This window comes from Micromys minutus (assembly GCF_963924665.1).
Source record: "Micromys minutus genome assembly, chromosome: 6".
Classification (NCBI taxonomy): Eukaryota; Metazoa; Chordata; class Mammalia; order Rodentia; family Muridae; genus Micromys; species Micromys minutus.
In genome coordinates this window covers 29908265-29931939 of record NC_137975.1, presented here as the reverse complement: position 1 = coordinate 29931939, position 23675 = coordinate 29908265, and the positions used below count along the sequence as shown (strand labels likewise).

Sequence of the window (23675 nt, the reverse complement as noted above, 5' to 3'; positions counted from 1 at the left end):
GAATGAGGTTGGCAGTGGAATGAATCACTAAGAGGCCTGACAACTCTGCACATCCCACAACACAAGTGTTCAAAAACATTCACACTTTGAATAGATTCTAAAATGCACATTTATATCTTTAAACACTTGTTACTAAATTTATTTCAAATAACCCTCTTAAATGTGTAACTTAAAACAAGCATTTATTATAATATAGCTAAAGATTAAGTATTTAAATATAAAAATCATGTTTAGTAAACATAATAACCTCATTAAGATTTAGATATTTATTAGAAATTACAACAAAATGCAGACAACAGTAAGATAAGTGGAAAAAGGGAAGTGTACTTTGATATATCTAGCAACACATTGAAATTTAACTCTGAATCTACAGTTCCACTGATAATTACAGACATCATACAAATTAAAGGTCTCACAAAGAAGCAGAAACTTAACACAATTCCTATCAAGAAGCAAAGGAGCAAATACCTTAGCAAAGCTGCCACTACTACAAATGGTTTTACCAATAAAACTACACCCAGTAAAATGAGGCAGATCCAAACACATAAACCTATGGGAACACAATATTGAGTATTTCCAAGTAGAATTTCTTAACTTGAGATGTGTGTGTATGTGGGTGGGTGTGTGTGTGTGTGTGTGTGTGTGTGTGTGTGTGTGTGTGTGTGTGTGTATGCACATACATACATATATGGCAATTATCAGTTAAAAATAAAATACTGTAGAAATCCAATAGTAAAACCTAGGAAACCATCAAGAGAACTCACTCACAGACCAGTAAGGAGGAAAATAAAGCCTTTGGGCCTTAGAGCAAGTATGCAGGTGTGCTTATGAAATGTGTACCATTAAAAGTTTGAGCATAGACCCATGTTTAGAGAAAATTATTTTACTGCTGATAATATGTTGCTAAATGTAATTAAAGAAGTCATTAGATATGAAATAAATTACTAAAAACCATTATTACAAATGATGACTGTTGTTTTCGTTTGACTGTTGCTTAATCGTTATCTGTGACTCATAATGTAGTAAAGTAATTTACCATATTTACTACACCCTTAAATAGTGGTCAGATAAACTCCCACAAAATTAAGCACATAATTCAGAAACAATAAAAAACATCCAAAGTCAATGTCTACCTCTAAATGCATGTAAATTAGCTATATATTTCACATCAATTTTAATGCCCAAATTAAAGAGGAAGCCTCTCCATCAGTTGCTTAATCTTTCACAAAGGCCCCCCTTTTCCTTAAGCAACATGCATGCAACACACTCCTGCAAAACAGCAGCAGCTCCGCTTTCCAACTGGCAGAAGCATCCCTCAGGGGACAAGTCTTTAAACCTCCTCACTCTTTAAAATTCAACCAGCCAGCAGGTCTATAGAGGAGCATAAACAGTATGGAAAACCCTCCTCTCAGCCTCTCAGTGACAGGGGCTATGCTGCTGACAGTGTAAGCAGGGGACACACAGATCAATAGCTCAAGTCCTCCTACTCCTAAGACAAGATTTCTCCCTTAATTACAGGTGCAATATAAACTAAAGTTAGAAAGTGGGGGTTGAATTGAAGAGAGGAAAAAAGATTCAAATTCAGCATTTGTTCCTTGAGTCATTTTAGTAATAGTGATAATTGAAAATTATTACTTCTACATATATTAGAAATACCTGAGGTTTTATATTCTCATTTTCTCTCTATTACACACACACACACACACACACACACACACGCACGCACTCACAGTTACTTCTAGATATATATTCATAGGTTAGCTAGGTCTGCAATACTACTCAACATAAACAAAAGTTTCTGTGTTTTGAACATCTTTATTTTTATAGAAATTTCTTTAACCAAGATTTAACCAAAATTTAGTTTCAGAATATTTTTAATAAAATATATTATTCTCACATAAAGATAATTGCTAACACATGTCAAAGATGAAATTAGAAATAACACAAAGAATGAGCGAGAACATGAGACCACCCGGAGGAAAGTACCAACCGGCTATAATGGATGCTTTGTACATGTTCCAAAGTATCTAGATATATAACTGTCACAGAAATGACTGGAAATAATTCATGGAAACTTCCTCATTGGGTTATCTATGTAGCTCACTTACAACCTCCTAAAGATACCACTGCTGTGAAAGAGAAAATACCCATTAGATAGGGAAGCTCCCTGAAGAGTCTAAGCTGAAACACGCAGTTGAGAAACTCCCTTTTCTTAAACATTCTGAAGTCCAGCAGAAACCTAGACCTCTTTGGACTGCTGTAGGAGGACAGGCATCACTGCTGGACCCTGCATCCTCCCTCCACCGCTTCCTCAAGAACAAACTGCAGTGCTCTCCGAAGCTCCACAGGCCCTCCTCCCAGCTCTGCATAGGAAATCTCATCTACAACAGAATATGTGACTTTAACTTCACATATTCCAACTTCTTACAGCCAAGGCATTTTTATGTAGTACATAATTATCCATATATACTTTCCCACATCACTTCTGAATAGTCCAACATCTCACATTATTTTATACTGTTCAGAATTGAAGTTGTCTGAGCTACAGCCCTTGAAATATGCAGTGACAGAATCCTCTCCAAACACACCCCAAACAAAAATATGGCCTCATTCAGACCCCTCCTCTCTCTCATACATTACCAATCATTCACCAAGAACATTAACTCAGTTTCATAACTAGCCTGCTCCCCATAGCTGCATTTGACAGGGTCCCTCTTTCCATTAATCTCCAAACCTCCACTCCTGAGACTTTATCCAACCAGGACAAAAATACCTACAACTGGGGACGCTGCGGGATGGAGTGGCTGGTCCTCTCTTCTGAGGGTAAAAGGCCCAATCCTGGTCATTGCTCCTCTAATTAACGCTATAATGAGTGATCCTAGAACACTGTTCAACAACAAGGTACATAATAAGGAACAGTTGAACACACACAAGCAGAGAGAGAAGGCAGATTATTCAAGCACTATTTAACTCATCCCCTCGGAGAACCAGAAATCCTCTCTCCTGGTCTACTCTACTAAGCAAGCTGGCTTTGGTCTTTTCCATATGCCATGGGCTTTTAGTAAATCACACAAAGACCAGTGAAGAAACTCACTTTTCTAGAGATTTCTATGTGCCATCTAATTAGACCAACAACCCTTCTTGGACCAACCATGAGAGGAGGTAGTTACCTCAGAGCCTTGCCACAGACATGCTTGGAAGCACCAGAATTCAGTTCATCAGCCTTCAAATGAGCTTGATGCAGGTAATTTCAGTAAACTAATGTTTGTACAATAACAGTATAAAATAATAAATTTACATTAAAGTTCTTAATGTAAATATAAATAATACATGAAGATAGTTCTCAATATCCATAATTGTAATTTATGAAAAAAATTCCAAAATCACTTTTTAAAACAAAAAAAAGTTCTATTTGGCAATTTTAATTCAAAGTTTTCAAAAAGGGCATGGTTTGCCAAAGATATAATCTCAAGTAAATATGCAATAATAACATGTAATTATTCTATCTGTACTTTATAAAAGAGACCTATAAACTCTACAACAACAACAACAAAGTAACCTAAACTCAACCACAGAAGTCTGGGTGACAGAACTGAGCTAGAGCGGTACAATGTGCATGGCAGCATGACTGGGCATCAGAGGGAAATGTCGGGGAAACTGTGGGACATTCCACACTCCATCTCTAAGGGAACACAGGCACACAGCATATGGTGACTGAATCAGGGACCCTCCTTATTACCAGAGAGGGTATAGGAAATGACAATGAGCCAGTTTAAATGTCATATCTTTTGTGAAATATTTTAAACTCACCGAGTCTATTTAAAACTTGAAAGAATGGGGGATAAAACAGGATAATATATTTTTCCTCTTGGTTTTCACATTTTTTCTGTTTTGTTTTATGTTTATAATTACAAATAAAAATTCATCTTTACCCTTTCTCAAGTCAAAGAAAACAAACAAATCTGTGTTTTTAATATTAATATTGTTTAGATTAATAATTCTAATTGACTTCACTATCAAAATTTCACAATAATTTGTCATTATTAGGCTCCAGTACGTCCATGAGGCGGATGCAGTAAGTGAAGAGATGTGTGGAATGTGTTGAGAAGAGAAATGCTGGTAGGACTGTGTCAACTTGACATCAATCAGGCCATCTGGAAAAGGGAACCAGGCTGAGAAAAGGCCTCTCTAAGCTAGGCCTGTAGACAAGTCTGTGGAATGTTTGCCCCATTAGCATAGGTGTGTCCACAATGGTCCTGGTAGGTAGTGCTGCCCACAGGCAGGTAGGTGGTCTGGGCTGTAGAAAGGGGAGCCAGCCAATCAACAGCACTCCTGAGTAGTTTCTGCTTCCGTGTAGGCCTCCAGGCGCTGCTTCTGCCCTGATACACCTTTATGAAAATATGCTTAGGCAGCAAAGAAGATGGGTGCTGTACCCGCCAACAGGAGGCATAATTCTCTACCTCCCCATGCTTTTAATAAGAGAAGCTTTTAAAAAGTATGAAAATTGTATATAAAACAAATGTGGATCTAGAGATTTTAGTCAAAACTTCCATCAGAAAAATATCTTCAATGTTTGGGGTTTTGTATTTTTTTTTTTAATATTTTTCATACAACTGTATACTATACTATTTATCTTGAACTTATATCACCCCATTCTGCCCACCCTCGTTTTCATCCCCTCTTGCTCCCGTTAGTCCACTTTGTTCTCTTGTAGTTTCATTTTTTATCATTTATACATATATTATATACGTCTATATAAAACCTAAGAACCACAAATGAGAAAAAAAACATGCAAATATCATTCTGAGATTGGCTTTATTTACAGTTTACCTTCCGTCTAACCTATGAGACTGAATTAGACATACCTATATTCCTCTGATGGCTGACCAAGTCCATTGTGTGTCTATACAATGTTGTCTCTATCCATTCCTCTGTTGATACATATGTAGGCTGATTCTACAACTTAGCTATTGTGACTACTGCTGTAGTAAATACTGACACTTAATCTCTGTAGTATGTGACCTTGGAGTACTCTGGATAAATACTTACGTAATGTATTTATGATCACACTTTTAAAAAGCCTCCACACTGACTTCCACAGTGACCACCACTATTACATTCCCGCAAACACTGAATAATGGCTTCCCTTTTGTCCACACACTCTTGACAACATATGCTGTCATTTGCTTCCTTATGGAATACCATGCTGCCTGGGATGAAATGAAATTTAAAGTTGTTTTGGTTTGCATGTATCTGATTCTAATGAGGTTGAACATTTTCACTAGCCATGTACATCTCTTTGTGAACTCTGCCTATTTCACAGGCTGTGCTGCTGACTGCATTGTCTACTTGCTGACTAGTTCTTTACTACATATTTTGATGCTAAATTTCTCCCAAATATACAGCTTGTAAATCTTTTCCCACTCTATAAGCTCTCAACTAGATTAACAAGTTCATTTGCTAGACAGAAGATTCCTAATTCAAGAGGTTCCATTTATTGGCTAGTTAATTCCAGATCAACTGGAGTCCTTTTCGTAAAGTTCTGCCTTATATCTATAACTTAAAAAACTTTCCTTTAACCTAATAAACTCAGAGTTTTAGAGTTTACATTAAGAACTTTGATCCATTTAGAATTCATTTTTGGAAAGACAGAAAGATGGGGACTTTAGTTTTATTCTTCATGTGAGTAGCCAGTATTCTCAGTGCCATTTGCTGCAGAGGCTCTCTGTCAGCCACTGTATGTCTGGCATCTTGGTAAAATTCAGGCAGCTACAGATGTGTGGGTTTACATTGAAACATTCCATTAAATTCAGTCATCTGTGTGCTTTCTGACAGTACCACTGTTTTTGATGCATGACTTCATAGTATGACTTTAAGTCCCCTCATCACCATCATTTTGCTAAGATGGTTTGGATTACTGGGAGGGAAGGGTGCTTCCATTTTTGAGATTTGTTTTCTGTGTAAAACAAGGTTTGCACTGAATCTTTAGATTACTTCTGTTGAGATATCTGTGTTCATATTACTGTTTTCCAATCCCAGAGTATAAAAGGTCTTTCCATTTTTAGTATCTTCTTCAACTTTTTATTTTAAAGCTTTTTTTTTTTTTTTTTTTTTTTTTTTTTGCACTGGTGCTGCTGCTGGTGCTGTTGCTGTTGATGTTTTGGTTTTGATTTAAGATAAGGTCTCACTATGCAGACCAACCTAACAATGAACTCCACCTGCCACTGTCTCCAGTGCTTGGACTAAGACATGTGCCACCAAGTCTAGCTAGATGTGATGTTTCAATTTCATGTCTTTTACTTCATGAAGCAGATACACTCCACGGTATTCTACCTGTCTGCCATAACTACAGCTAATGGAACAAGTACATGGGCTCTTTCCTAGCATGTTTGCTATTGGTATACTGTAGACTATTTATTTTTCTTTGTGTCCTGACATTTTGCTGGCACTGTTCATCAGATCTAAGAATTTTCTGGAGTCTTTTGCTCTCTTATGTACAAACTAATCTCTTAGGACACTTTGACTTCTTCCTTTCAAACTTGTATCATTTTTATTTCCTTCTCTTCTGTCCTTAGTCTTGCTAAGAGTTTATGTATCATTTGCATAAAGAACAACAATAAACTTCACCCTTGTCTTGTTCAATTTTCTTTTAATTTCAGACTTGGTATGGAGAACTGATCAGCATATCCTCCGTATAGTCAGTGTTGATTTTGGAGGAGACGAAAGGAGGGATTATAATTCAGGGTGTGTTAGAGAAAGCATGGCAATGGTCCCAACAGATGAGTATATTTGGCCTCATGTGCAAGCTGTGTTATCTGAACTAAGCTTGGGAGTGAGAATTGTCCGGTTGCACACCCCCATTTCTCTAGTCCAAAATCAATATTGAGTATGTGAAGACTGAAAATCTGACCAAGAAAACACAAACATGTAGCTGAATAAGATGACAAGGACAAACCAGCATTTGAAACCTGAATTTAGTAGAGATTGAAATGCTGACAACAACAAGACATGAAGATAGAATTGAAAAAGTCAATAACCCAACTAAATCCTCAGGGGAAAGTCTTAAAGTAGTGTATCAAATAGAAGAAACAACATCAACACTTGGAAATAAAGTAGAAAAATTTGACCAATAAGCAAAAATATTAAAAATGTAAGCACAGAAAGGGAACACATAGAAATTGTGAACATCATAAAACATCCAAACCTTCAAATTATGGAGAAGGCAAAATAAAGGAGAAGAATCTCAGATAATTACAGAAATCCACAACTAGTCAAAATACAGAGAACAAGCATCTGTGGGCGTCATCCCCAAGTGATACATCTACAACACATTCCCTCCACCTAAGGCTCAGGAAACATCACAGAACAGGGACAGAATGACTGTAAGATTCTATTTCCTATATATGACAGGAAAGCTGAACTTATAAAATCTCAACAAAATGGTTGCCTAGACCAGACCCGAACAATGATAACACTAGTGGACTGTCTTCATATCTCCCGAATGGTCTAGTCTGACGTGTATCTGTCAAAGAACACTTACCTATGTGCTCACTAGCCACACTGATTAGACTGGGTAACCTTTTCCACCTTTTCATCCTAAGGCAGCTTCAGGCTTTGATGGAGAGCCACACTTCTCAGAGGCAACAGAATGATGGATCCTGTGTTCTCAACCAATGTGCTAGTTTGTGCCTCTCAATTAGGATACTGAGCCTGTTGTTATTTAGAATTATTAGAAGCCTGGCATACTACTGGCTTTCTAAGATTTTGTGCTTAACTCCTTACTCTAGCAAGCTTCAGTGTTTCCCCAGCTTCTGAGTGTGCTTACCTCTGCAGTTTAAAGGAGAGCTTCAAGTATTTTAGATATCTGAAGATACAGCTTAGAAGTCATGAATTCATAGTCTGTTATTATCTGGAAAAATAAGTTCTTCTTCAAGCATAACAGACAGGGTTTTTGGAGATTGGGGTAGTCTCAGTTATGAGTTTCTTTAAGGATTTGGAATACATCATTCCAAGACCTTGTGCATTTAAAGAGTTCCTGCTGCCAAATCTGCTGTTACTGTTGGGCCTGTCATTTCTCTGACTTACTTGACTTTACCTGAAACTCTCCCCACACTTCCTTCATTCCATGTAACTACAGTACAGTGTGGAGAGGTTGTTTACTGCCTTTGTCTATCTGTTGTTTTTAAAAGCCCCTTGTATCTCCATTTGGAAAATATTCTGTAGTGATTTTACTCAAATGTTTTGTCTCTCTTTAGCATTAAATATTTCTTTTTCTATGTCTATAACTCCTAGATTTGTTATTTCCATAAACAACACTTTTTTGTGTATGGGCCAGTTTACACTTTATTAATTTATCTTTTGCCATCATATGCAGGCTACAATTCTATTTGCCTTCAAGTTTTAACTGTGCTCACTGAGATCCATTCTATTGTTGGGGTTTTCCATGACTTATCAGTGTTTTCATTTCCAGTTTTTCAATTTGGTTTTTCTTCCATGTTTCTGTTGCTTTGCTAAGTCCCATTTTCCGATCCTGTTACATATTCCTGTTCAGATTCCTTGTTACATAAAGTATTCTGCTGTCATATAGAATTTGTTTTTTATATCCTCTCTGATTTCTGTGTGTGTGTGTGTGTGTGTGTGTGTGATCCCATGTTGCATGTACTCTAATTTCTTCTTATTTGCCTGACATTCCCATTAGTTGCCATTAGTGTGGGATTAGTAGTTTTTAGAGGAGCAGTTGGCCTTGAGTTCTCATGGCTTGTGTTATTTACACTGACACTTATTTCCTTGGGGTTATCCCACTGGTTAAATTGGTTTTTTTTTTTTATCATACTTATATAAATAAATATTCACACTGTTCAAAAGAATCAAGATTGTAGTGGTATTGAGATAGTATTTTTGTCCTGGTACATTATTAGGGATGCCAGCATTATTGTGAGATACTATTGTCTTAAAAACAATTACTATCGATGGATAGACCATTATGAAAACAGTAGTAGTCAAAAATCATCACACTTAAAGGCTAATCATTTATGAAATAAAGGAATGTTGATGAGTCTGAAACATACAGTACATAGTTCCTATTAATGTGTGGGAAGCAAAAAAGAAAGTAAAAGCGGAGTAAGGGTAGTAATTAGCACTGTGTGGATGGAGAAAGTACATCAGTCTACAACTATACTACCTGACCTCTCTCAACTCATCTCAGAAACAACATATGCTTAGACCTCAACCGTATGTGGAGAAGAGAAAATACAAAAGGAAAGATGGGGGGGGGGGTATTGACAAGGGATGATGGACATGAGGCAGTTTGTGCTAAAGGTAGAATAAAAAGGCAAGTTTTAAAAATGAAATCCAAAAATAATTGGGGTAGTAAAATACATAGAAAATAAAAGAGAGGAGATAAAGAGTTAAATGGGGACGAAGATAGAGGATGAGCAAGAGGAAAAGATGTGACGCGTGGCAACCAAAATTAAGGACATGTTTTTAAAAGCCTATACAGAATAAGTTTCAAAATACAACTTTTAACAAAGGAGGTTAACAAAGGTTTACCTTGCATGGTTAAACAATAGTCCTCAAAGAGACATGGGCCAGAAATGGAATATGTCCTACTAGCCACTGGCCAGGGAATCTCTACAAGCCTCCAAAACAACACTGTTATGGCCACTGTCCTTGGATATCTACCACAAACACACAAAAAGGCTCTACTCTTAAAGACACCATACACATTGTCTGTAGGACAGAGAGAAGTCAGGCTGAAACAGACCAGGAAACACCTACCTGTTGGCTAGCTTTCGTGATGCTGGAATGTGCTATGCAGCCAGCCTTCTGGGAAACAAAATCATCAGTGACCTTATCAAGAACTGGACATGCATGGTGCAGCACTGACCTTCCAGAGATGAGGGCTCACAAATACAATACTATCACTACTGCTATGGCATAAGTAAGTGTGTTTTGGTTGGGTATGTGGCATGCTCCACAGGAGGGAATTTCATGGCTGATACTATAATCCTGATCAAAAACAGCTAATGCTATAAAGGTCAAGGCCCAGGGGCAGAACCTGCTATTTCTATTCTGCTAGATAGTCATGCTGTCAAACTTTATTCTAAATATTTATATCCATAGATGATGGGTATTCTACCCTTGTTTCCAGAGCTTCTCTTTGCAGTGGGCTTAAGTTAATGATCAAATATTGAGCACAAGAAACTGAGTGCTCAGCCCTATATGGAACAGATGTACACACACACACACACACACACACACACACACACACAGAGGCACACACTCTCTCGCATATACACACACTCACACACACTCACACATGCACCCAAGCTGGAAAAACACTGTGGAAAATGAGGCAGAAGAAGCACAGGAGCCAGAGGATGGGAAGAAACAGTCCCAGATCATTTTGCTCAGGGCTCACAATATCTGGAATTGCACACAGTCTCATGTACTATTCCTACAAAACAAAGACACCAGAGAAAAGTGTAGACACACCCTTCCAATTGTCTATATGACTCCTCCTTAGTGCAGTCTGAACTACAATGGTGGTCAAAGAAGTCACCATGTCTGAATGATGCTCCTAACCTTAAGTTACTTCTTAGGGCATAAGTGAAACGTGGAAACACCTTACTTAAATGCCCTTCACCATTATTTACCTTCCTTACACCAGGAGCAGGAAGCACAGGCACAAAGTTCCTCGCCAAGCAGCCCAGTTATTTCTATAGCAACACCAATTCAGAGATTTCCCACCAGCTCTCTGGCAGTTATTTAAACCAGATATTGTGCCTTCAATTCTCATGAGTTCTTCCCTTCCCTAAATTAAAACCTGGAGTTACAGAACATGATTTGTCTCCCTCCTTATTCCCTAGATGATTAATAACTTAGTCAGTTTCCCCCTTGAGTTAGTTCAATCAATAATTCAAAATGAGTTTTTTTAATTCTTCAGTTTACATTACGCACTATTAAATGGTCCAAGATGGCCATCGGGAGTCATGAAAACATAAAAGAAGTCAGTATGTTACCCATCTCTTACCAAACAAAGGTAGATATAAAGAGCTGTAACAGGTAAGGCTATCAAACTAACCTTTTCACTGTGAGGAGGTCTGTAGAAGTAAACATCTCTGTGATCCTTGTCCTTAAACCTATGTCCCAGGTTTATTTGCACTAGTGAGTTTTACATGCCAGTCGTCCTTGCCTTAGAAGTTACCCCTCCTAAGATAAACTGGAAACACTTGGCCTTATGTGGTCTTCCTCCTAGAATATTAACTCTCCACTAGTTTTGAATTTCAAACTTCAAAAGCTTGATTTTCTTTGTGTTCAAGTATATCAAAAACTAAGTAAAGCTACATGAATCTCTGAGTCTATGTTTCGTTAAAAAAAAAGAATTTATTGTTACTTAATCTAGGCAAGCAGGTTTAGGATTAAAGGTATGTTTTATTATTCAATACAAATAAAAATAAGCTATAATCATGGATAAGATACAATGGAATAAACATCAAAATGTATAATATTTGGATAATTAGGTTTAAAAGAAAGAAAACAATTCACATTTTAAATAAAATCTTCACTGGTACAAGTAGTTAAAGAAATCAACATATTATATAAGAACCTAAGAGCTGATTTTTGCAAATTGGTCTATATAAAAAGGGCCAAAATTAGTGTTCTTGAAATGTTCATATTAAACATCCTAACATACTTTTCAAGATCTAGAGTGTCTGGCATATGTAAAATCTATTAAAATGCACATAATTTATCTGAATCAACATGAAAATATACCTAATAAATAATGCTATTCATCTGGCTCTTTTAGTTCTCCCTTAATATACAAATGTATTTCTTTTCTCCAAAATACAGCAGCTGGGAATGAAAGGAAGATTTCAAGTGGTCGTTTTTACATCATATTCCATCATCTTTTCACTAGTTTCTCTGAGCTTTTCTTTGAGTGAGCCCCTTTCTTTAAAAGGAGGTTTCTTTTGAGATCAATCCATATTTCCATAATCCACACTGCTGTTTCCTCCTCTTCTCCCCAGGGAGGACCAACCCCAAGCCCCCAAGTATGGCTTACAACTGTCATTAAACCCTGTAACAATAACAAAATAACAAAGGAGCTGGTGGGCATGAGGCTAGCTAATACCATATGTTGACCAAGTTCAGTATTTTTAGCTGATACAGAATATGTTTAAATCTAAATGTTTTAATAGTAAAGTATCTTCACATCACTTGCTCTCTCAAACTTCCTATCAGGCAAAAACTTTAAATACCAATGAGCAACCTTATTAATTTCAAAAGTATACCTACTAAGGACGCACTGAGAGAGGAGCAAACAATCATCAAATAGAGAAGGGTGAAATCTGTTTGTGGGGACTCACTCTTCCCCAATTCAACGGAAACCTGAAGAGTTTTAAGACTCGTCTGTAAAGCAGCCATGAGCAAGCTCGATTACAAAGTAGCACAGTCCATGTGAACCACAGAGTCTATGTCAATTTGACATCATCATTTCCATCAGGTGACATCTAGGTGTCTAACTAGGTTTGCTTCTTCCCATATTCACCTTTCCCCTTCTTTTGTTTAAGTGAAAACTTAGGTGTAGAGTTTTGAACCAGCTAAGCAAACCTTCCACCTAAGACTGCACACTGATCACTCTAGAAGTCATCTGCCCACTTCACATCTCTCAAACACACGGCAGAGCTGAGGCCCATCTTCACTTTTGCTGACAAAAACTTTTCTGTAAGGAACTTGTATTGATTTCTACCTGCACCAAACATGACTTTATTTCTATAGGCTGCAGAGCACAGTAAGGCCTTCCTGTCTGGACTACATAATCTGCAGAGTTAGAATATAATAATCTCACTTAGGTAAAAATAAATGTAAAGATCCTACGTCTAGAGGCTCACTAAAGTGAAACGATTCACAATGAAGCAGGGCAGTGACGTCAGCTTTACAGGCTTCAAATACATTATCACAAATGTTTCTTAAAGGCTTTTTCACTGCAAATCTGTGAAAGCACAATAAATCCAAATACAGAAAATATCATTGTCTTTACAAATTAGCTTCCTACGGTTGTCTATGAAAATTTTAATTATAACAATTCAGAGTAAATCATGCATACAGTAAAATAAGAGTGTGGTCATGTTTTATGTTAAATTCTCTAACATTTTGCTGGCAGAGGAAATAAACCTCCTTGTAAGAGCTGGCAATCCTGTTCTCTTCCTAAGACACAACAACACAGCAAAACCATCACACTGTATTTTCCTACCAAAGCTGCTGCCAGGACAGAACTGGCACTGTAAGATCACTAAAGTCATTGCAGTATGTTTGCAGTATGAACAAAGGGAGCATCTAAGCACAATAAAATGTTTTTATAGTCACCCATTCTCATTACAAATCCTAACCAGTTTGTCCAATTAATTTTAGTTAACCAAAATTAACCAATTTGTCATAAGTATACACAGAAACTTCTGTATGTGTATGCATATACATTTTTATAAGAGTAGTGAAATAACTTTTCTTTCACACTAAATATTGGTTTATTTTAAAACACCCAAAGTTTTAAAAATTAATTTAATAGTCTATAACTGTTTCTGATCATTTTTCTAATACTAAATTTAATACATTATTTTTGAGTAATTTAGATCTTCATAAATAAAAATCTTCACACTAAATAAAAATTACAAAATGCCAGATATCAATGGTGCTCAGTTTAAATCATGGAGATCTTTGCATTAACCAAATCCCTTTTAAATGAATGAATACATACAACTGTAAATGGTCACATGTTTAAGAAGCATGCCTTCTAAACCGCACAGTATGACAGCTACACTTGGTTGAACATAAAAGCCTGGGAGTACCAGAATTTGACTGCCAGGCAGCTAGCTAGCAGCCTCCATAAGAAATCTCCAAAAGAATACAGCCGAAATGCACACATCGAAGTACTGCTTTTCCTATCATACACTTAACATAATTTAAACTTTCCAAATACTTCCTACAGGATGCTAATGAAGGGCGTGGCACTAACTTACTGACATGACAGTGACGGTGGTGTGTGCCTTTGTCCAAAGCATTTCTAAGAGCAACATGAGGAGGAGCCTGGTCAGGAACCTGTCATGAGTCAGAGATGAGCGTTCTAACCTTCAAGCTGCAAACCCCTCATTAAGCTACATTGTTTATTCATACTTGAATGAAACTCCACAATATTTACAATAGCCCCTGAAACTTTCTAAACTGAAGCTTACACAGAACTCCTGGTCTATCCTTCCTAGAACATTAGTTACCTGGTTTTCTTTAATCACTCAGCAACCTGAACATTTATTCACTTTATTATGTGCCCGCCATGTGGAAACCAGGGAAAAAGGAGAGACTGTGAGTTGGGAATTAGGAAAGACTTGAGGGATATAATAGGGGCTACAAGATCATATATATAATATATAATAGATCATACACAGGTTGCTGTAGAAGCTCAAGGAAGCCTTAGAAGAATTGACTTCTAAGCTGAGTTTAAGATTAAGAAGAAATCTCAGCAAAATGTTAGCTGAAAAAAAAACAAGACCTGGTCCAGGAAAATGAAGTCAGCCTACCCGTGTGGATGATGAAACTCCCCTAAAGCCCCACCACTAGATTAGGAGCTACAGGCAGTTAATAACCTCTAAGAAAGAGAGAATCAACCTTCCCCAGGGATGAGCCCCTTGATCTTTTATCCAATCCTAAGTGGTCAGCCCTAAAAACATGCATTTGAGTAACACTAACTTGACTCCACCATAGGCTTATATTTACATATTTATATGTATGTCATATTAACAGCAATGACGAAAGACAACAGACATAACCTAGGAAGCAGTGGATGAAGGCAGCAGGCTATGACAACAGGGGACTGGAGATGTGGGAAGTGTCATAATGAAACCTGTCTACACAATGAAATGCAAATAAAGATGGAATGATGCTGAGGATGCTCTGTGTGGTGGTGCACAGCTTTAGTCCCAGCACTCTGGAGACAGGCAAAGTGGGGTCTGTATGAGTTCAAGGCCAGCCTGGTCTACAAAGTTAATAACCATTTGGTCACTTCTAAAAACTCTTCTGTATGTTCGCCACACTTTTTCTTTCTCTAAGTTGATCAAGAAAAAATAGTTGCACCTATTCATATAAAGTACCAGTAGTTCACAGTAATAATGTGATATTTCAACTTAAAATGTTGTTAAATTATGTTTCCAACCTGGTCTCCAAAGTCCTCTGGGAATTTCCACAATACCACAGGATCTGCAAACAATAGACACACACTATTTTAAAAAATTGAAAGATGTTTAAGGCAACAATTTTGTTAATATTCTTATAATGATCATTTCTGATTTTTTTAACAAAATTGTAATTATTTCTTTATTTTTATAAAATTAAATATTTTGACATTTGGAAAATAATCTTAGAAATAGTCAAATAAAATATATAACTTAATCAAATTACTAAAAAACATTACTTTTAGTAAGCTATTTGCATGACTCAGATTTGAAGGTTCTGAACAGTATATTTTCAACATAATTACTTATAAAAACACTAGATTGGGCTGAAAATAAAAATATAAAAGTAGTAAAATATAATAATTAATAATAATAATACACAGCCTCAGAGACTAAACCAAAGCAAATTGTCCTAAAATTCCATTTTACATTCCAATTAAATGTCTGATCAGTTCTATATCTGTTCTAAACTCTCATATTTAAACTCTAAAGTAATATCTAAGTAATACATGAGCTACTAGGCAGATTTAAGGCAGATTTTTAAGATACATTTAATTTTGTATAATTATATATATATATTAATTTCTAGATATATTATAACAAATCAACAGCTTTATAAATATTCATATAGTTGTTTATTTTCAAATTTCTAAAGTCCCCCTTTTAAAGGCGGCAAAGGGTGGTATTGTTGGCTTTAATTAGTACTAATAAATATTTTGACCATGTTCTTAATTTTGCCCAAAATATAAGTCTGACATTTCAACTGAGACTATAAAGGGTCATTAACACGCATCAACAGCATTTCTGCATTAGCGTGCATTACTAGCATTTCTGGGAAAGGCTGCTGATAAGCCTGACATGCCAAGTGCAGCCAGTCTGAGGAGATCTAAACTCTCCTCTGTAAGGACTAGCTGGCCCAGAGCCTGTGCCTCTCCTCGGTGGCCAGTCCATGGCCGCCTACAGCTCTTTCCACAACTCCCACCATTTCACAGTACGTGTGTTAAAATAAAGATCAGGGTTAATTCCAAAATCCATTAAATAACTAGCAACACTTTATGCATTCACTGGCTAATATAATACTTCTACTTAGTTCAATGGGTTGATTTTCTAAGATTTTTTAATTTTCAAACAAACCAGGCTTTTCACAAAAATTTTAAATTAATAATAACTAAGTAATTAAATTTTCCACATAAATCAATGTAAACAACCCATGTAAAACATCTTGTATAAAACAATATAGTAGAAATTTATGAAAACTTGGCCAAGACAAACATCAATCATCCATCCTCATCCACATAAAGCAAATGTTTACTTTCTCAAGTTAATGTGGAAGAACGTCCAAGTTCAACTGAAAATCCTCAGACAGAATTATCTTGCAGATGAATCTCATAGATAACTACATTCTCAAATTGTGTAGGTTTATGTAGCACTTTTCCAAAACTGAGAGCTGTTAAGATTTGAATATCATAAAACAAAAGTATACAGGAGAATTTTCATGAATAAAGTACGACAGCCAACCAATGTTAACAAAAACAGATCATCACACAAAAGCAGGCCAGTCCCAAAGCACAGAACGGCCTCAGTGCACACAGCACCTCTCCTCCCACTGCACTGTGCGGCCGTGCACTGTACTGTGGGCTGCACTTGGCTACGGATGCTTCCGCTGCCTCGCTTTCACACACCCACTGCCCATCCACTCATGTTTTATATACTGCGCTTTCACAGAAGGGAAACAAATGACTATATGGAAAGGTTTATTGGATTAAACATCTAGTGGAAAATATCCTATTTATTTTCATTAAAGTAATCTCATCCTTCAGCCGCATACAAAACAGTATTAGAATCCTGTCATTCACATTAGAAATGGATTAATGTAGTTACTGCTTATGGGGTTATATTCCAACTACAGATTTGTAGCAACCTTTCAGAGTATTGCAAAGAAACTAAAGACCTGAGAAAAATAATCCAATTTTTCTACATCAAACAAAGCATGAGTTTTTCTCTTCCCGGAGGATTTCTTCAGATCTTCAACCTGATCAATCAGGGCCGGTTTTCTGCGGATCTTATGGGTGAAGGGATGAGAACTGTTGGAGGGGCTGTGGCGTGGCGATGGGGACACTGTTGTTCCTCCTGGCCACTGAGTCCAGGGAGACGCCACATGCTACCTAGAAACACGGTTGCTGATGGGAGGAACATGGAAATTCATTCCAACAGAATTACAGCTTAATTACACAAATTTTATTTAAATCTGTAGTAGTTTATAATAATAAACTACTGTTTGTGTATTAGCACAATGATTTTAAATTATAATTTTTGAAATATAAAACAAGACAAACTAATTCCATGTTTCATATTTTCTAGCCCTTAATATAAAGTTAAAATACCTGAAGATACTGGTGTGAATTACAATCAACTATCAAAAAAACCTCCTAATTTCCATAAATAGATAAAATCTCTCTGATTCTGAGGAATTCAAAGGTGAATTAGATGTGTAGTTTCTTCATAAATAAGGCTTTAAAAAGCCAAAATTCAGACACTATTTACTTCTGGAAAAATAGAATATAATATCTTCATATTTTGGTCAAGAACTAATTTGTTTTTATTTTTACTTTATGTATGTTAATGTTTTGCCTGTATGTATGTATGTATGTGTACTACATATGTGCTTGGTGCCTGAGGTCAGAAGAAAGCGATGCATTTCCTGAAACTGGAATTACAGGTAGTTGTGAGCCACCTGGTAAATGATGGGAACCTCTAGCAGAACAGCCAGGGCTCTTTACTGCCTAGCGCTTGGATTATAGTTTTTCCCACGCTTGATTCATTTATCTTGGAGAACAGAGTACATGTACAAGGAGAGCGGAGTCAAACTTGAGAACTTCTTTGTCTCCTTATACAGCTAGCTAATTAGACTAGTGTGTTGTTGGCTAAGAGTAAAGGAGAACTTAACCTCAAATTCTTTTCTATAATAAATATCTTTATGGCCCATCTAAGTAAGGTCAAAACTAAACCCCTTGCTTTCTGATTCTTCATAGCATTCGTGGATGAAATGTCAAAGAATGTTCAGGTTTTGTGCAAAGCATTGTTTTAAGCAAGATTATTATAGGACAATTCCACTCAACTTGAAGATTCCTTCACTTGATAAATTCAAGAAATGCTACTAACAACTGAATGTCTTTTGAAAATAAATAAATAAATATTCTTAAATAAAACCGAGTAACTTTTTGAAAAATCTGTTTTTTTCTTTTTCACCTATGGAGATACCATAGGGAAGTTATCACAGGGTCCCTACCATTTACAGAAAAGAGAAACACTAAAGAGAGAGCACATATAAGTAGGTTATAGTGATGCAGGACTTTAATCCTCAGCATTTGAGAAGGAGACCTCAGAGACAAAGCTCTGTGAGTTCTAGACCAGTCTGGTCTACATAGTGAGTTCCAGGACATAGAGATACAGCCTCTGGGGGCAGAGGAGGGAAAATAGACAAAGGACTAAAGTAGCCCATGAGGAAATGCCACTAAATGACTTGATGAATGGAGGCTGGTCATGTCAACATGACACAGGCTAGAGTTCTTAAGAGACAGGAACCGAAAAATAAAGAAAATGCCTCTATAAGATCACGCTGTAGACAAGACTGTATACATTTTCATAATTAGTGATTGGTGGGTGAGGACCCAACCCGTTGTGGGTGGTGCCATCCCTGGATTAATTAGTCCTGGGTTCTATTTTTAAAACACAGACTGAGATTCACTGACTCTAACAGAAGAAAAAGTGAGGAAGAGCCTCAAACACATGGGCACAGGGGAAATTTTCCTGAACAGAACACCAATGGCTTATACTCCAAGATCAACAATCAACAAATGGGACCTCATAAAATTGCAAAGCTTCTGTAAGGAAAAAGACACTGTCATTAAGACAAAATGGCAACCAACAGATTGGGAAAAGATCTTTACTAGTCCTATATCCAATAGAAGACTAATATCCAATATATGCAAAGAACTCAAGAAGTTAAGACTCCAGAAAACCAAATAACCCTATTAAAAAGGGAGGGGGGGGACAGAGCTAAACAAAGATTTCTCAACTGAGGAATACTGAATGGCCAAATGGCCAAGAAGCACCTAAAGAAATGCTCAGCATCCTTAGTCATCAAAGAAATGCAAATCAAAACAACCCTGAGAATCCACCTCATACCAGTCAGAATGGCTAAGATCAAAAACTCAGAAGACAGCAGATGCTGGTGAGGATGTGGAAAAAGAGATACAGTCCTCCACTGTTGGTGGGGTTGTAAGCTAGTACAACCACTCAGGAAATCAGTCTGGTGGTTCCTCAAAAAATTGGACATAATACTACCTGAGGACCCAGCTATACCACTCCTGGGCATATATCTAAAAGAAGGTCCAACATATAACAAGGACTCAAGTTCCACCATGTTCATAGCAGCCTTATTTATAATAGCCAGAAGCTGTCAAGAACCCAGATGTCCTTCAACTGACGAATGTATGCAGAAATTGTGGTACACTTACACAATGGAGTACTACTCAGCTATTAAAAATAATGAGTTCATGAAATTCCTTGGCAAATGGATGGAATTCATCCTGAGTGAGGTAACTCAGTCACAAAAGAACACTCATGGTATGTACTCACTTATAAGCAGATACTAGCCCAAAAAATCTCAGAATACCAAAGAAACAATTCACAAAAATATGAAGGTCAAAGAGAAGGAAGGCCAGAAGGTAGATGCCTCAGTCCTTCTTAGAAGGGAGAAGAAAATATTCATGGGAGGAAATAATGGGACAAATAGAGAAGCAGAGATTGGAGAAAAGATCATCTAAAGACTGGTTCACCTGAGGAATCCATCGCATATGCAGCCACTAAACCCAAGCACTATTGCTGATGCCAAGTAGTGCTTACTGGTAGGAATCTGATATGGATGCCCCCCTCAGAGACTATGCAGGAAGCATACTGATACAGACGAGGGTGCTTGCAGCCAACCGTCACACTGAACCCAATGAAGGAGCTAGAGAAAGAACTGAAGAAGCTGAAATGGTCTGCAACCCCATAGGAAGAATAAAATTATTAACTAGCCAAACCCACCACAGCTCCCAGGGACTAAAACACCAACCAATGAGTTCACATGGAGAGACCCATGGCTCCAGGTGCATATGAAGAAAGGACAGCATTGTCTGACATCAATGAGAGAAGACTTTGGTCCAGTGAAGGCTCATTTTCCCAGTGTAGGGGAATGCCAATGTGCTGATGTGGGAGAGGGAGGTTGGGAGAGGAAGCACCTTCATGGAGGCAATGGGATGGGGAGGCGGATAGGACTGGCATAAAAGGGATAACACCTGAAATGCAAATATAGAGAATATCCAATTAAAAAAAAGAATAGCAAAAAATAAATAACTTTCAGCTACACAAGATTAAAAAAATATGAAGCAGAGTGGGTTTGGGGGCGAGGGGAAGGAAACCTCTAAAAAATCTCAGAGACCTGGGATGGAAGAGGCTACCAGGACTCAATCGTAATGACATTAACCAAAATGCCCAATAGAGGGGAGATGGAACCTGAAGAGACCCCCTCCAGTAGACAGACATGGACCCAGAAATGTTCCTGTCTAAAGGAAATGTAGGACCAAATATTGAGCTGAGACTGAAAGAAAGGCCCCCAAGTAACGCCCAACTTGGGATCCATCCCATGTGTACACAGAAAATCCCAGACACTATTACTGATGCCATGCTGTGCTTGCAGACAGGAGACTGGCATTGCTGTCCTTTGAGAGACTCTACCAGCAACTGACTGAGACAGATGCAGATACTCACAGCCAACCATTGGACTGAGGTCAGGAACCCCTATGGAAGAGCTAGGAGAAGACTGAAGGAGCTGAGGGGGATTAAAACCCCACAGGAACAACAGTGTTAACAAACCCTGACCCTAGGAGCTCCCAAAGACTAAGCCACTAACCAAGGAGAATAGTCCCAGGGCACATGGGTCAAAGAGGACCACCTTATCTGGTCTCAGTGGAAGAGGAAGCACTTAATCCTGTGGAAACTAGATACCCCAGAGAAGAGGGATGCTGGCTGGGTAGGGGAGCACCCTCTCAGAGGAGGGAGAGAGGTGTCAGGGAGGGATGGAATGATAAACTCAGAGAGTAGGAGTATCAGGAAGGGGGGCAACTTGTGGAATGTAGATAAATAAAATAAAAATTATGAAAAGAATAAAATGTAGCAGAAAAAGAGTATGAAGGGATGAGGAAGGATTGGCAAGAGAAGTGGCAGCAACCAAAATAGGAAAACTATCCAGGGAGGACAGAGAAGCTGCCATGCTTGGGCCTAAAGGACATAGCATATCCTTAGAGATGGATAAAGAAATCAAAATCCCTTGAGTTCTTTATGTATTTTGGATATTAGCCCTCTGTCAAATGAAGGATTAGTGAAGATCTTTTTCCCAATCTGTGGGGGTTTTTTTTGTCCTGACCATGTCCTTTGCCTTACTAAAGCTTTTCAGTTTCAGGGGGTGCCATTTATTCTTGTCCTTAGCACCTGAGCCATGCCAGCCAGTGCCAATTCCTTCAAGCTGTTTGCTACTCTCTCTTCTACTAGACTCAGTGTGTCTAGCCTTATGCTGAGGTCTTTGATCCTGATCCATTTAGACTTGAGTTTTATGCAGGGTGATAAATATGGACCTATTCACATTATTCTGCATGCAGATGTACAGTTAGACTAGCAACCAATTGCTGAAGATGTTCTCTCTGTTCCACTGTATGGTCTTGGCTTCTTTGTCAAAAATCTAGTGTCAGTATGTGTGTATGTTTACCTCTGGGTCTTCAATCCAGTTCTATCGATCAACTGACCAACTTCTCTGTCTCTGTACCAATACCATGCAGTTTTTATTACTATAGCTCTGTAGTACAGCGTTAGGCCAGGGATGGTGACTCCCCCTAAAGTCTTGTTCATGTTCAGGATCATTTTGGCTATGAGCCTAGCCTTTACCAGCTGAGCCACCTCTTCAGCCCCAGCCATTCTTCTCTTTACAGGTGGTACGTTTCAGACCATTTTAAGGCTGAGACTTTCTATGGTTCTAATTTTTACTACCCCTGCTTAAGATGAAGAATCAGGATCTATACACCTCTGCCATCATCCAATTGTACAGAGACCCATGAGTCCCTTTCTAAACAAACAAACAACTATTAGATGGAAGTGGGGACCCTGATGGAAGAGTTAGGGGAAGGACTGGAGGAATGGAAGAGGAGAGCAACCCCACAGGACGAATAGCAGCGTCAACTAACATGGACCTCTGGGAGTTCCCAGTGACTGAGCCACCAACCATAGAGTATACACTGGATGCTCCAAGGCCCCCAAAACATATGCAGCAGAGGGTTGCCTTGCCTTGCCTTGCCTCAGTGGGAGAGGATGAGCCTAATCCCGCAGAGACTTGGTACACCAGGGTTGGGGTAATAAGGGGCTGGGGAGAGAGCGCCTTCTCAGAGGCAAAAGGGAGGAAGGATGGGGAAGGAATTCTACAATGGGCACTGGGAAAGGAGGTATGAACATTTGAGGTGTAAATAAATAAATAAACAAACAAACAAATGCATTTAAAAGAAAATAAAAGTCACCAGTGCAGCAGGACACAGTGCTGGAGTTACTGGTGTCTGCAGGATGCCCAGTTTGTTATATGGGTGCTGAAATCCAAACTCCAAGACTGTCAGAGCCATCTCTCCCACCCCCAAAGTCCACTGTATTATGTACATATCTATGTGTGTCTTCACAGAGCGAGGAAACCACCATCATGAGAGCAATGACATCAGGAGATGACTCCATATCAAAAGACACTACTGGATATTTTGAAAATAATAAATACATGATGACAAATGCAAACATCATAATTCTATTTCTAGGTCCCAGTGAAAAGATTGATATCAAAATTGGAGTACTTCATGGCATTCGCAGTTGTACCATTTCTGCAGCAACCTTGGAGGACTACAGTCTTACATGTATACATATGTAACCTAAGTTAACATTCCCTCCGTCCCTAATGCATTTGTCAATGTACAGGCATTCCACTATCTAGATTATCAAGAGGGATCTTTCTGTACATCCCACTCCTAGCTAGGTGAGGAAATACTCTTTGCTGTGTTTTCTTATGATGATTTATTTCATGATGTTTAAATGGTTAGTTCCATCTGAATAATATCTGTGACATAAAGCCAAGGCCTCTGTTTTCATCGTTAGCTCATATTTTCATGAACAAAATTCATGCTAAGAGAAGACAGACTCTTAGAATTTTCTGGATGAAGGAGAGCCCTCACGCAGCCTTTTCTGCATGACCTAGAGAAGACAGACTCTTAGAATTTTCCGGATGAAGGAGAGCCCTCACGCAGCCCTTCCTGCACGCAGCCCTAGAGCTGTGTGTCCTTTGTCTCCCTGCTGGACGCTAATGCAGCGAGGAGGGCCCAGTGT

The 23675-nt window shown here is 38.1% G+C and overlaps 1 protein-coding gene across 3 annotated transcripts in view; it reads right to left on the bottom strand.

The window, feature by feature from the left end:
* DENND1B (DENN domain containing 1B) overlaps positions 1–23675 on the bottom strand; it is a 213453-nt gene that overhangs the window by 148958 nt on the left and 40820 nt on the right. For all 3 annotated transcript variants that reach the window (XR_013975047.1, XM_080917652.1, XM_080917653.1), the window contains one exon: positions 15206–15249. Coding sequence is in view for 1 of the 3 variants with exons in the window: in XM_080917652.1 (XP_080773778.1) it covers positions 15206–15249 (44 nt within the window). In the remaining 2 variants the exon portion in view is untranslated. The remainder of the gene's footprint in view (positions 1–15205; positions 15250–23675) is intronic.